General features: G+C 41.1%; 1 protein-coding gene across 6 annotated transcripts in view; it reads left to right on the top strand.

Annotated features, from left to right (window-relative positions):
- Nucleotides 1-14937, top strand: part of ARVCF (ARVCF delta catenin family member) — a 1066482-nt gene that overhangs the window by 942776 nt on the left and 108769 nt on the right. For all 6 annotated transcript variants that reach the window (XM_073628741.1, XM_073628759.1, XM_073628766.1 and 3 more), the window contains 2 exons: nucleotides 5244-5743; nucleotides 14222-14405. In XM_073628741.1, the coding sequence (XP_073484842.1) occupies nucleotides 5244-5743; nucleotides 14222-14405 (684 nt within the window). The remainder of the gene's footprint in view (nucleotides 1-5243; nucleotides 5744-14221; nucleotides 14406-14937) is intronic.

Here is a 14937-nt window from a genome sequence, read left to right on the forward strand (position 1 = left end):
CTACCCTTAGTGCCCATCCCTTTATCCTGGTAAAGGAATGCTCAACTTTAAACTGGCACTTCCAGAACTTTAATTCCAGATGTGGGGACTTATTTAAAAATTGAATTATTCATAACACATAGTAACCTGATTGACCAACCAAACCTAATTGCTGATCAGTTGTTCTAGGTTAATGTATAAACAAATAGTATAATGTCCACAGGTACCTAAATGAGTGCCTATAAATACTACAGCAGCGTTACTGTCATTTCCTAATATGATGAGCTTTCATATGGTTTCAACATAAGAGAAAAATGAATGACAGATGGTGATAACAAGTCTGAAAGACACAGGTAGTGGTCCTAATGTTGTATTGTAGAAGTTCACCTCACACCAAGATCCTCCAACCGTGCGTCACACTCCCCTTAGGGGTTCTCTCTCACCAGAGATAAAGACGTCACGCCTTAAGATAGCTTTCATCCACATCGTAGGTTGGATCAGAACTGCATCTCGTCTCCACAGGTATTCGGATAGATTGAAAAGAAACTCCATATAGTGTAATTCCATTTACCATTTATTGCAATTCCCAACTTCTTAAAACATGACAATTTCTAATAAAATAGAATCAATAAGTAACATTCCGCATAGGAATGCATTGTCATCCGTTGACGTGTGAAAGAGGCCTTAAACCTTTTATAAACGTCATAGCACCGAGATAGTGGAAGGAGGCCTGATTTCACTTTTTATTTCATTGTTCTAGGTTAATGCCAGATTTAGTCTACTACTAGATAACTCCATAGAGTAATTTAGTTAGACTCGAGTTCCCAGAGGAAATCCTACTCCAGCTTAATTGTTGCTGAGTTACCAAGCAGATAGCTCTTTCTGTTGCAAGAAAAAGAACAATGCTGGCATTGGGTGGGTCCTTGGCTTATAGATGAAAATAAATGCAATAAATATTCGGAAGCTAGATTCTTGCATTGGTTGGACAATGGCATGGAACAACATGATCCTAAAGTAAATAAAGAACTTCTTTACGAATAGGGGTCAGTTAGCAACCCTGATCGCTGCCAGCCCTTGATTTTGCTATGGCAACATGCACAAGCTGTGGTGTTTTGATCAATGTAAATTCTATAAAGTATGGAACGAACAATGGTACATCCACCATGTACTCTTAGAAAATGTATTGCTCATCCACTTAAAATCTATATTGTGGCTTTGAGCTGAGAGACTTGCAAATGTTTGGTTTGGAGTCGTGCTGTTTTGACTAATCCTTCTTTGAAGTATTATGAATGATCTGTCATCTATTTTTATCTTCAGTATTACATTAGACATTTATTGATTGATATAGTTTTCATAAGAACCATGCAGAAATGGGTTCTTTGCGCTCCAATCACCGCTCATACATTGGAAGAAGAAAGGTTTAAAAAAATAAATAGTTAATTAAAACCTTCAAAAGGGAGTAACGTGTACACTTAAAAATTAAGAGATAATCAATTTAGAACGATTTCTCTAGTCTTGTGGTGTTTTTTTTTTTTTCTTGTAACACAGATCAGATGTTTTCATGCCTGGAGGACAAATACCTCCTAGTTTAAAGGGTTGAGCTTCTGGCCAAAGCACTGGCACTGTCAGTTTGAGTTTTTCTGATAAGTTGGTCCGGCTTTACACCCTCCCTCTATATTCAGCTGATAACAGCAGCTTCTTTTCTTTGTGCTCAGTGATGTGAGAGAGGCTTTGCCACGCTTCATCTCAGTCACTCCCAGATGGGAGCAGTTTACCGAAACATGGTTGGGTTATGTTCGAGGAATGTGGGCTAGAAATTTAGGCATGATAGATATATGTAGATGGTGAGGGACAGACCTATTACAGATGATTCTCTGAAAGATAAATGGAGAGTTAATGTTTGGCATGTGTTCATAACCTCTAAAATGTGTATTTAAAAAATATGCCGCACTAAAGTGGTCATTTTGTGAAATCGAGATCCTGAGGATAACAGCTCATCTTGGATCATTAGTGGTTTATGAAACTGAAATGCTCAGTGAGTAACATGTTCTCTGCTGATCCTTTCAGCACACAGAGAATCTCATTGACAGAAACCAACAGTTTATGAAGGTGCGATCTCAGGGCCTCACTGGCGATCTGAGTATTCTCCCTCCCAGATTCTTCAACTCAGAGGTGGAAGAGAAAATTGTTGCCAGAGAACTGAGGAAGATTTCTTCCTCAATCAGAGCCCCCAAGACGGTCCCCCTGCCTATCACAACCATTACCCCCCACCAGCCCTCCAGAACCCAGTAGAGCAGATTAGAGACACAATAAATCTATATATCTAAACCAAGGTGGGATGCTTCTGCCTTGTAACCAATATCCTTGTTACAAGATTACATCCAATGTGGACCACCTCAATTTTCCACTCGATTTTCCACCAGACATTTATCAAAAAAAGTAGGAGATCCCATCTCGATGTTTGCAATATTTCCTTATTGCAAAGATCAAGATTGCATCTCCTACTTTTTGAGAGATGAATATATTTGTGTGTGTGTGTAGGGGGACTTAGTGCCGGTTCACACAGGGGCAACACGACTCTGGCCGCGACTTTGCGAGGCGACCTGGACACGACCTGAGGGCGACACCACAGCGCGACTTGGGGCGACTTACAAGGCGACTTCAAATCGCCTCCAGGACAGGCGACTTTCCAGTGGCCAATCAAACTACAATCCGCTCTGGGGGAGGGAGGGGTTTGCTTGAAAAAAACATCTTCTCTTCCTGTGAAGTCGCTTTAGTATAGATCACGATCCGACTTGTAGGCGACTTACATTGAAAGCAATGGGTACAAGTCGCCTACAAGTCGCCTTGAAGTAGTACAGGGACCTATTCTGAAGTCGGAGCGACTTCAGTAGCGTACATATAGACGGCTCTCATTCACTTACATGGACTTTCAGATGTCAAGCGACTTGGGGCGACTTGAGGTCTGACAAGTCGGATCCCAAGTCGCGGTAGTGTGAACCGGCACTTAAACTTTTTTGTTAATATTCTGCAGTGTAGTGTACTGAGAGCCGTCTCCTCAGAGAATGCCCGTGTACTCAACAGCAGTTATCCACCGCCGATTAATAAACGGACCCCTCTGTCTCACTGATTTTCTGGTACTGTAATCTCACTGTTTTGCAAGATTACGGGGCCTTCTCCACAGTCCGAAGCATTTTGTAGATCACTTCACTCCCCAAAAGAAGAAGCAGTCTACACTGCTTCATAAACGGGCACTCAGAGGAGAGCGATCTCCGAGATCAAAGTAATTTACCACTGCTTGATAAATAGATGCCTAAATGCAAATAAGGCACTAAATTGAATGCGCTAGATAAGGTTGATTTATTTGCATTTAACGCGGCATATTTGATAAATACACATTGAGTGATTATTTTATTTCATTTTCACTTCAGATGCCAGCTGCCTAGGGTTAAGTGAAGGTTGTAGTGTGAGGCTTTACATGTATTGGCTGTCACCTTGAACCATATTGGTCTTGTGACATCCTTGTTACTCAAAGGGGATATTTATCGCGTGACAACCCATGTGTGTATTGGTATTTGACGACCAGAATATTTTGTGTTTTATGTTTCTTAGTCTTGTATGCACTGAAATTGCTTGGTGTGGATCTGAGTGATTCTGTGACGCTGGAAGCCAAATGGTTTTTAGTATGGAATATTATTGTATTGAACCCAAAATAGTTTACGTGTTTTACTAGCAATCCCTATTCTGGCCTCCCAGGTAGTCTATTACTAGGGTTTTGTATTATATGTAGCGTGAGCGTGAGAAGAACCTAGAAGTCACCTCTAAAATACCTTGTCAGTTGTCATATGCACTGTGTGGTCCCACCGCTCTTCTGACAAGTTATGATAAATGAGCAACATTTTCAGGGGGCACGTGTGAGGATTAGTTTGAACTTCAACATTGATGTATAGTTTACTCTAATTTGGTCAATAGAATTCAACGAAATGTATTATGATTCTAGAAATGAGGTTAAAGCACAAAAACTTTAATTTTACATATATTTATCAAAAGCCACACAAGATCTAAATCCACTTTGTGTGCACCAAATGCCTTTGCAAACCCAGCTACTACCTACATTGCTGTGAAATCATTGTGCTACAAATATTCTGTGTAGAGAGCACAGAGATGGGAAGGCCCTAGCAGACCAACTCATTGCAGGCTGTATGCAGAAAACTACAAGATAGGGTTGATGCAAGATTATGTACATTGCTTTGGCATTAGAGCAGTCTTAGGTTTCCAGTTATTAGATTGGTGTCTGCTACATTTTCTTGCTTTCCAAGCAGTGGCGGCTGGTTGTATATTTTTTTTTTTGGGGGGCGCACAGCACCCACAGCCTCCTAATAGGCAGCCAATAGGATCGCTTCTCCTTTCGGCCAATCGGGTAACGGGTCTCAGGACCTGCTGCCTGATTTGGCCAGGAGGTGAATCGGGAAGACTATAGCGAATATTCACTATTGTCACACAACTGGGTGGGCTCAGGGCGCAGTGCTCTGTGTCCCATGCCCACCCTTTTTTGAAGCCTTTTGGAGCCCCTGGCTCTAATCGCGTGCTTCAAAATCCATGCGTCAGGCGCCCCACATGTAGATTAGGGGACTGGACCCATGGCTGGGGGGGGGCAGCACCCTGCATTATGGGCCGCCACTGTTTTCAAGTGTGTCAATGGTGTAGGAGGCAACCGTTTATCTCTATCTGACATTCAGTATAGATCAGTGTTGACATACAAGGTGGCCTAAGCTATAACCAGATCTCCATTTATCAGATAAGAAAAATTCCTCTTGAGTGCTTTGATGTGCTTTGGTCTTGGCCCTATTGAATAAACACACATTTTTTTTGTATCAAGGTAAGTCAAAGACCCCCTGGCTTTCTATATGAGCCTAGCTAAGTATTTTGCTACATATAGAATGCAGGAGAAACTGGGTAATAAGGAAGTAACATCCTACAGCATGTGTTCCTGCCAGAGGTCTAATTTGAATGCTGTTCATTAAGTGCATTTAAATTAACAAGCAAATGTTATCTTAAACAGTCTGTGTTTACATAATGTATTTAATATAATGGCAGGCTTTATAAGAATCACTTTTCTTTCCCACATTTTCCTCAGCATCTGTAGCTGCTCTTTGAATTAAACAGGTAAATGTTTCCTTGTTAATAGTAACTGGTAAGAGTTCCTTTCTTCACAAAACCAGCAAAGAATTGTATAAATATCTTTACATGTTCTCTGCACATAGAGCCTATGATGATCCTCTGGAGTCAGACCTGATTGAAGAGAGAATCCCATATCTCCACAGTGGCTATGCCGCACCACTGGCTCAACCAGAGAGAGGAAGCCTGGCCAGCATAGACCGCCTGGGAAAGCGTTCACCTTCCATCGACAGCATTCGTAAAGATCCCCGATGGAGAGATCCTGACTTGCCTGAAGTCATTGCTATGCTTAATCATCCCATTGACCCTGTCAAGTCCAACGCAGCTGCCTATCTACAACACTTATGTTATGAGAATGACAAAATAAAAAAGGAAGTGAGACAACTCAAAGGCATTCCCATCCTTGTGGGATTATTGGACCACCCTAAGCCTGAAGTCCATCGTAAAGCCTGTGGAGCCCTCCGCAACATCTCTTTTGGAAAAGATAATGAGAACAAAGTTTCTATAAAGAATTGTGATGGTATTCCTGCATTGATTCGGCTTCTGAGGAAGACAAATGACATGGAAGTCCGGGAGCTCATAACAGGTGAGGTTCTGTAATGGTGACGTGTATGTTTCTATGGTGCGTGTGTGTATTTTATATTTTAGATAGTTATTCTCATATTTTTGTTTTAATTTTTTTTTTTTTAAATGATTTAAAATGTTATAGGTGGAGCCTGTTAGGTCAACCCAACCCTTGGCTTTTAATATGTCTAGCATACTGTGACAGCAAGATTTCTCTTTAATAATTCTTGACTACTGTCCACTTGGGAGCTGTATTCTTCATTTTATAAAATATATCACTGAACAAGGAAACCCCCCCCCCCCCCATGTGTTGTCCTCAGCAGGTTTGCACACCCAGGGACAAGTGCAGAAATCAACTCAATCACTGAAATATCTGTCTTGGGTTGACTGACTCTTTAAATGTGATAGCTTTGAGGTGATGTCAGTAAGTTAAGCACGTCTAGGTGCGCCATGCATTTTTAAAAAACATTTTCTGACAAAATGCTGATGCTCATAAACGCGCTGGCAGCGGATTTTGTTTTCTGCTTCTGAAAACCCCTGCCTCTAAATGGCTGTAAACACCTATGTGTGCATGGACAAAAAAAAACCAAAAAACCCTCTAGAGGTGGCGTTTAAAATGTCCAGTGTGCATGAGGCTGTAAGGTGATTATTTAGGCTATTTTTTTTTTTTTTTTTTTGGAGATTCAATCGCTTTCCTGGAGACTACTTTAATACTGTGCTGTAGTTGATGTACAGCTACACCGTGGCTCTCCAGTTCTTGGAAGGCGTCCCTATACATCCTCACAAGAACGCGTCTCCCCGTGGCGTTCATCGGGATGTGTCTGTGATTGCTGTGTCCCTTGGACACAGTAGATCAGGTTGTTGTAAAAGGCCAATCACAGCGGTCCTTTACCATGTAATCAGCTGTGTCCAGTCACAGCTGGTCACACGTAAGCAGACTCACTAGTTATCGGCTCTCCTTTTCTCACACAGAGACAGCATGTCAGGAAAGGATTGGCGATCTATCAGGGCACAGTGAGTACAACATTTACGCTGATAATCAGGTCTCTGATTATCAGTGCAGCCTTAGCATCAGTGAATTTATTTATTTTATATATACAGAGTTGCATGACCGTGCAATTGTCATTCAAAGTGTGAGGGCACTGAAAATTGGCCTGGGCTGGAAGGGGGTCAAAGTGCCCAGTTTTGAGGTGGTTAAACACAGGACAGATAATGACATCAGTTTGTTCATATTTTGGGGAGGAATGCGACAGTGTAGATGAGCCCTCTCATTAATTTGAGTTGGCATTGTTTTGGATAACATGGTAACTAATGTTAAAACCAGCTGAACTTTCAGTTTTAATCTGCTAAATCCATATCTGGTGGATCAAAACAAAAGGTGTGCAGAATTTTACAGTTTTTCTTTGGGAAGCAGCCAAATCCTGAGTAGAAAAGCCCGTCCCCTGCCAGCAGGCTGCCAGGAAAATCCCTTGCTCTCTCTGTAGAGCTTAGGCAGCCCATAGATGAATCCGCCAATGGGTTGAATGAAAAAAAAAAAAAACACTTACCTGATTCCCCCATCCACACATTTGAGGTGGATGAGGGACTCCTCCTTACTGTGTCATTGTATTCTGACCAGCGTTGCAGGCTATAGCCTACATCGCTGATCAAGTGGGGAAAATCTGAAAGGGCAACCACAATGGCCAAACATGCATTGAAATTCAGCTGGTCCCTGCTGAACCGGCGTCATTTTAATCCATGTATGGGCTCAATCACATGGGCCCAGAGGGCGCTACACTGGCAAAAGGATCTTTTAATTGGCTCAACATGCTGTGGTGCCTTAGACAGCCCATAGATTAGTCTTTTTTTTTTTTTTTTTTGTGTTCAAGGAGCAGACTGAACATAAAATAAAAATGACCCAATTCCTCCAACCACACACTCGATCCAATCCTGAGCCTGATAATTGTTTTTTTTAAAAGTGAACTTATCCCTTAAACCTTTAGAACCACTTTGTTTACTGCTTTAAGTGAAACTTTTTTTTTTTTTTTCTCTGTGGTCTTCCCTCTCATACTTGAAATGTCTGAGGCCTGAACGGTTGTATCATTCCTTGGCTCCCTTCTACTAGGCTGCAGTGTTTTTGAATGGCAGTCCCATAGCACATTCAGAAATCTGGCAAGAGTTTGACACCCCTGGCTTACTTTTTTTAAGCTAATGTGAAAACGCCAGTCTATAATTTCTAAGGGAGGGCCCAGGAGTCTGGGTGAAAATGGCAAGGAGCCCTCCCAGGCACTTTAAAAAAAACAAACATGACTTTTCCTCTTAAGAGCTGCCATCCAGTGCAGCACTCCTAAGTATGCTGCTATTGTAGTGAAATCCTTGTCAAGCTTAACAGCTTGGCAGAAAGCTAACTTGAAGGCTGGAACACATTTTGTGTCCTCGTTAACACTTCAATTACCACTTTACATTTCGGAATTTATAAATTTTATATATGCTCAGTTTTTTTTTTTTTTTTTTTTCGGATAGAATGGTCAATGGCTAGAACCCCTGTCAGTTTTACTGCTATCCAGGGCTTTGGTTTGAGAGATTTCCCTTTGCTTTCTATTTTGGGGACAAACTTTTGCCACACAGGAAGTGAGGAAGCTGCCAGAGGATCCAGCATTACCTTTATTATTATTTTTTTTTTTTAAATCAGGAATAAAGTTTATTAAACTTTTAACAAGCAAACAAAACCTACACAGCCAAAATACATGACAATAAAGCATTTTTAAAGTGTTTGTGAGCCATATATACAGCATATCGCAATCCGAAAACAGTGGGTACTTATAAAATATATGCAAAAAGAACATTACAGGAACATTACAAAACCATTCAGCCTAATACCAGAAATATGGGAATATTCCCACCCTCCGTGAGACATGTAGGAGAATAACTCTTACAGAGAGCATTCCCTTATTTACTAAAAAAAAAAGAAAAAAAAATTTTTTTTTTTCTCATTTATTGGAGGCTCCGCTTTAGATAATCATTAAGACTCCTTTCATACTGGGGCGCTTTTCAGGCGCTTTCACACTAAAAAAAAAAAGCGCCTGAAAAGCTCACAAAAACCTATTTCCATTAAAATGCTTTCACACTGGGGCAGTGCGCTGGCAGGGTGGTGAAAAAACGCCTGAAAAAGTGCCTCAGTGTTTTACTGGCAGTTTACAAGCGCCTCAGTGTGAAAGGGGCCTAAAGGATAAGTTCCCCTTTTTAAAAAAGGAAAAAAAATCCACATTGTGAAATATTTTATTTATTTTTTACTAGGAGCCTGCAAAGCAATGCATCCGTGATCAGCAAATCGCGGCTGCAATATCAGCCTCCCTGCAGACTGTCAGTGTATCTGTCTGCTCATACATGACAAGAGGAATCGAACTACCTAGAGTGCTCCACAGTGCACTGATAGTTCATTGAGAACTACAAGCTGTTGGCTGCAGAGGCTGTCGATACTAGTTCTCCCATTGATAGAACTCTGTAAATGAATGATGCAGCCAGGTGGGTGGAGCCCTGCAGTTTTTTTTAAATTGTGACAACGGGTGGGGAAGAGGATCCCCGGCCCATTGTCACAATGAGGGAACGTGGAGGGGGGTGCAGGGTGCTTCTGCAACCGTAACATGTCACACTCTGATACGGGTATAAACTATGACTATGTTACAAAAGGTGAACTTGTCCTTTCACTGGGTATAGTGCCACCTGCTGGAGAAGGATGCAAAGTGCAATTAAAAAAAAGACTTTCCAAAAGGCAGTCTCTGCATGTGACCAAACCCTTCCAACACACACACACACACACACACACACACACACACACACACACACACAAACACACACACTGTGGAATAACACCGTTCTTAGTTTAACATCTAGGAATTAGAACCTAAAAATCCTAAACTCCTTTGGTTTGCATCAAGAAAGTCACTCGCTGGGTGTGATCAGCCAGATAATCTAGTTCCTGGTGTTCTCTCCAGTTGCAGCCATTAAGCTAATGCGATTCCCTGCTGTGTGCAGAGTTCAGTTTGACAGCCTGGTTCTTTCAGAAACCATCTGTTGGGTTTTGTACACATTTGATAGCCCTGCCAACATAGTTGGTCACAATGTTCCCCTTACAAATCAACAGCACCTATGCTCCAGCTAGTGGTGGTCTGCAGTCATGGCGCCTGAAAAAGTGCCTCAGTGTTTTACTGGCAGTTTACAAGCGCCTCAGTGTGAAAGGGGCCTAAAGGATAAGTTCCCCTTTTTAAAAAAGGAAAAAAAATGCAGATTGTGAAATATTTTATTTATTTTTTACTAGGAGCCTGCAAAGCAATGCATCCGTGATCAGTAAATCATCAGAAACCATCTGTTGGGTTTTGTGCACATTTGATAGCCCTGCCAACATAGTTGGTCACAATGTTCCCCTTACAAATCAGCAGCACCTATGCTCCAGCTAGTGGTGGTCTGCAGTCATGGCAGATGGCTGTGGTTCACTGCAAATGTTTGCTAAAGGTGCCAAGCAGTATTCCATGTACTTCCACCTTCAGCGTCCTTTCACCCCCCCCCCCCTTTTTTTTCCCCGCTCTGTCCCTACCAGGGATTTGGTAATTCCTGCAGGGGGGGGGACTGTGGGTCAGCGTTGTTTGCAGAATTCCCCCTAAGAGGGTTACTAATGTGGGTGCTGGTGGGGCTTTTCTTTGTATTTTGGGCACGCTGCTCCTTTTGTTTTATTGGTCATGGATGGGAATCTGTGACCAGGAGCTACAGGGCTGTCTCGTATAGGGAAGGCTGATAAATACCACATCTTATGGATCTGCCATTCACATGGGATTGACTGTCCGTGTGAGGCAGAATGAGATCATCGTACCTCGGCATACAAAAAAGTACCTTCTTGCCTCAGCTCGGGAAGGCCAAAAATTCCTCTTTCAATTCTGGGTATTTCAGCCAATAAGCATTTTTTTTTTTTTTTTTTTTTGTTTGCAAGGAAATGTCCACCTACTGTGTTTTCGCAGGTGGTTATCCGTCCACCGTCTACTGCAATGTTTCTCAACTCCATTCCTCAAGTACCTCCAAAGGGTCATGTTTTCAGGTGGTAATTACCACAGCTGTTTCATCCTGTGGGAAATCCTGAAAACATGACCTGTTGGGGGTACTAGAGGACTGGAGTTGGGAAACATTGGTCTACTGCAAGCAAGTCTTGGGTCTTGTGATAGTTATGTTCAAAGTAATCTTTTTATGTGCATCAGCATGCCAGATAGTTGCAGCACATGATTCTGTCACAGGGAAACAAGTCCCCTCTGACTCTAAATAGAGAAACTAGGATATCAAGTTTAGTCATCTGACAAAGTCAACTTAAGTCTATAGGATTCGATGTGCTTCTATCTAGAAAAATCATATTTCCCTTAGCAAAAGAAAATACTAAGAATGGACGCCAGTCTTCAAGGCTGGAGGGGAGTACTGGAGATTGGCTTCACTTGAGGTTTTTGGAACCCCAGGGGAGACCCCAGTTCCCATTAGTGTGCTGAAACTTTGAGCAATCAGATGGACTCTGCTTTGCTCCTGGAGGGACACCTTGCACAAGTGCAGTCAGACAATGTCATGAGGGTGGCATATATAAGCCATCAATGTAAGCCCAAGAGTGTGCACTGCCGGAATTGTCTCTTATCCGTAAGCTGGGCAGTGAGTTGCATCTCAATACAAACTTTGGACAGGTTTGTAGCAAGAGTTGAGACCTCTATGGCAGACATGACAGACAGATGCTTTGGTAGCTCCATGGAGTTTCTTCACGATGTGTCCCTACCAGGTAAACTTTTTCAAAGGCTTATAGGCCAGATAGCAGTTGGGAGAATTGCTAATTAATTCTGTCTCTTATGCTGTTAGAGGGATTTCCCCTCCTGTCCTGAGGAAAAACTTCCAGGCAGGAATCTCTCCAATGCAGTCTCTGACAGCAGTAAAACCTTTTGGGATTACTAATCCTTCCCCACTTTTAAAAATTGCTAGAGATTCTGTTTTTAAATTTATTTTCAAATTCATGCATGGCACTTCTCACCCACCTTTACATTCAACTGTATTTACGTAAGGCACACATGATTTTGCCTAGGTCAGCGCCCAAACACTACTTTTTCAGTTTTGTACATGGTCTGTCACATCTGGGTAGTTCCAGAAACAGAAGTGAAGCTGGACACAAAGTTTCCAAGAAAAGTCAGACATTTTTCAGATCATATTACTTTAGACCAGTTTTCTCATTCTTTATAGGCTGGGTGGTGGATAATGTAAACCTGTGGCTGATTTTCACATCCAAGAGCAAGCTCCCTCTTGATCCAACATTCCTCTTTAGGCCTTCTGAATTAGTCATATGGTTGGACATCAGCAGACACATCTCTTTTTCATGTGACCTCCCCCATGCAACCGTGCTCAGGCCTTGGTAACCAACAAGAAGGCCCCAACACTATCACAAGGACTGGCAGTGGTGACACCATCTGACACCACAGCTTGCCCAGATTAGACTCCTGCAACGGGGAGATGGTGAGGAAGTTTATAAATGTGTGTATGCCCAAGTATACTTTCCTTGAATGGGCAAAATGGCAGGGTCTCTTAATTTTTTTTTTTTTTTTTACCTCATCATACCAATAGTAATGGCAAGCCATAGCCTCCCAGTTGCTGGAAAAATAAGGGATCGACAACACCTTCAGTAAGTCCCTTTCAAATCCTTTTTAGTCCACCAGCTACAGCTTATATTCATTTCAGAGATCCTTTTTATCATGGCAGCCCAATATGACTTGTAAAAAAAATCTCACAAACCTGATAGAATAAACCCCTATAAAGTGTCTCGCTGGTGGTAGTCTCTTAATTTGTATTTGTCTTTCATACATATATCACCAAATCTGGTCTAATTTTATCAATTCTGTGCTGGGCTGACACATCCTGCATAGTGACCACATCTATTTTATGTAATGATCATATCTTGCTAGCTACTTAATTTATTGGTTAGGAAAGTCTTGGTTTTCTGTTACTACAGGTGAGTATGCCGTACACACTGTTTATTTTAATGCACATATGATTTCTGCACAACAGCTGTTTCAGAATAATATTACAGTTGTGTTTATCACAATTTGAAAGTAGTGAACAATTTTTAGTGGCATAACTTCCTGTCTATGTATTCTGAAGGCTGGTCATCCCTAATCAATTCTTGTGATCAATGACAAATTAAGCAAATGCAGTATTGATTTACTGGTATCACATGATATGCAGCAAATGTGCTCTTCCCAATATCCTTTTTCACTTAGGGATATCTGAGACGCAGACAGTGTAACAACCTCCTGGCTACGTTCATCGGTGTTGCTACTGCAACGGCAGCTGACATTTCTGAGGAGCTCCCGTCTAAGGCTGTCTAGCAGCTTGCTTTGTCTGCTTTTTTGGAGGGGCTTCCTGTTTCCCTGGCCATATACAATATCCTCAATCATTGGTGTTAACCATTGAACACCAAAGGCCTGGGGATTCTTCCTCCTGCCATATATTGCGTTTACCCTTGGCTTTGCTACAATAAACACCAACTCATCCACTTGTATCTGCTAGTTAATTGTGAAATTGATACATATCCATACCCTCAACAGCTGTCCTGCGTTTAGTCTGTTTTTAGCTACAAGTTTTTATGTTTTCCACTACATATCACCATAAATTCTCCTGAAGAAGCGCATGGCGTGTAACATGTAGAGCACAATCGAGTACACATCACTTTACTGTATTCTAACTGAACTCTGGGATCTATCGTTATTGTGGAACGTTCTTATATTCCTTTTGATTCAGTGTAGTTGTTATCAAGGTTATATATAGTTGCAATAACTTATCTCTTGGTTGATATATTGATGTGGATTTTAATATATGATTTATTTGTATTTACATAATATAAATAACATTTATATTTTTCTATATATTATGTTTTTGTTGTGCCTAAAAAGTCCAAGCTTTCACTACCCAAACTCTTCTTAAATCAGTCGGGCTGTGGCACTTTTTACTATGTGGAATATCCATAGTACCACTCTGTGATGATACAATATCTGTCTACTAATGTAGCAACCTAAGCCAATTGTGCCCTTCAATCTTAAAGATTTGATTTTTTTAAATATATCTAGTGTTATCTTTTTGCTTTGGTTTTCTATATGCTGCTCTTCTAGGTTTTTTTTTTTTTTTTTTTTATATAATAGCATGTTCTATACATGGTATAGTGTCCTCTTGCAATTTTGCAACTCTCTCTATATACTGTAGGTTTGGTATAACAAGATAAACCCAATGAATGTAGCATTTGTTCATTGTTTCTGAAATTATACTGCAGTTCTGCGTCCATTTGTCTCAATCAAGGTTTAGCACAGATTCAAACAATTGCATTGCAACAGGCCAATTAATTCTGGCCATCTGATGACCCAGTGTGTTGCTGGAATATCTTTAGACCTGCCTCACTGCATTTAGGCATAGTTAATTGAGTTGTACATCTGCCACTTAGAACTCTGTTTTTTTTCTAAAGGTACTCTGTGGAACTTGTCCTCGTATGAACCCTTGAAGATGGTTATCATCAACCATGGCCTTCAAACATTAACTAATGAGGTGATCATTCCTCATTCTGGCTGGGAGAATGAACCCAATGAAGACTCCAAGCCCCGTGATGCAGAATGGACCACGGTCTTTAAAAACACATCTGGCTGCCTAAGGTACTGTTCTTGTTAGTTGTGCTACATGCTGTAATCACAAGCTTTTAAAATGATCGTCTCTAACCCTAAAGGTGTTTAGTGTTCCAATTCAATATAATTGTTAATTATGAATTATTACTGACCATTCTAGTAGTGAGATCAACTTCTGGATAATACATCTCCTCCTATTTTTACTTCTGTTCCATGAAAGTTTGTTATAAACATAGAATTGTATAACCAGATCTACATTTTTGGTGTAAAGGTTTCTTGACAATATAGAGGTTTGATGTGTTGCATCTACTCTGTCAATCACTGTCCATCTGCATTTGTGCCATATCAATCATGTACCCTTCAGGACCAGGATCCTCTTCCTTTTAATGCTTTTAAACCCACTTATAATGTGCTGATCTGATGATATTGCTTTAGGAGCATTAACAGTACATTAAGAAAGCTTTTTTGGCCATAATTCTCTTTTGGGTCATAGAAATGCCTTTTGCTCTCCTGTGACCCAGAGTCGGCTTATAGTGTGCTATTGCCCATTGTCGGCTGACGT

Source organism: Aquarana catesbeiana, linkage group LG01 (genome assembly GCF_042186555.1).
Source record: "Aquarana catesbeiana isolate 2022-GZ linkage group LG01, ASM4218655v1, whole genome shotgun sequence".
NCBI lineage: Eukaryota > Metazoa > Chordata > Amphibia > Anura > Ranidae > Aquarana > Aquarana catesbeiana.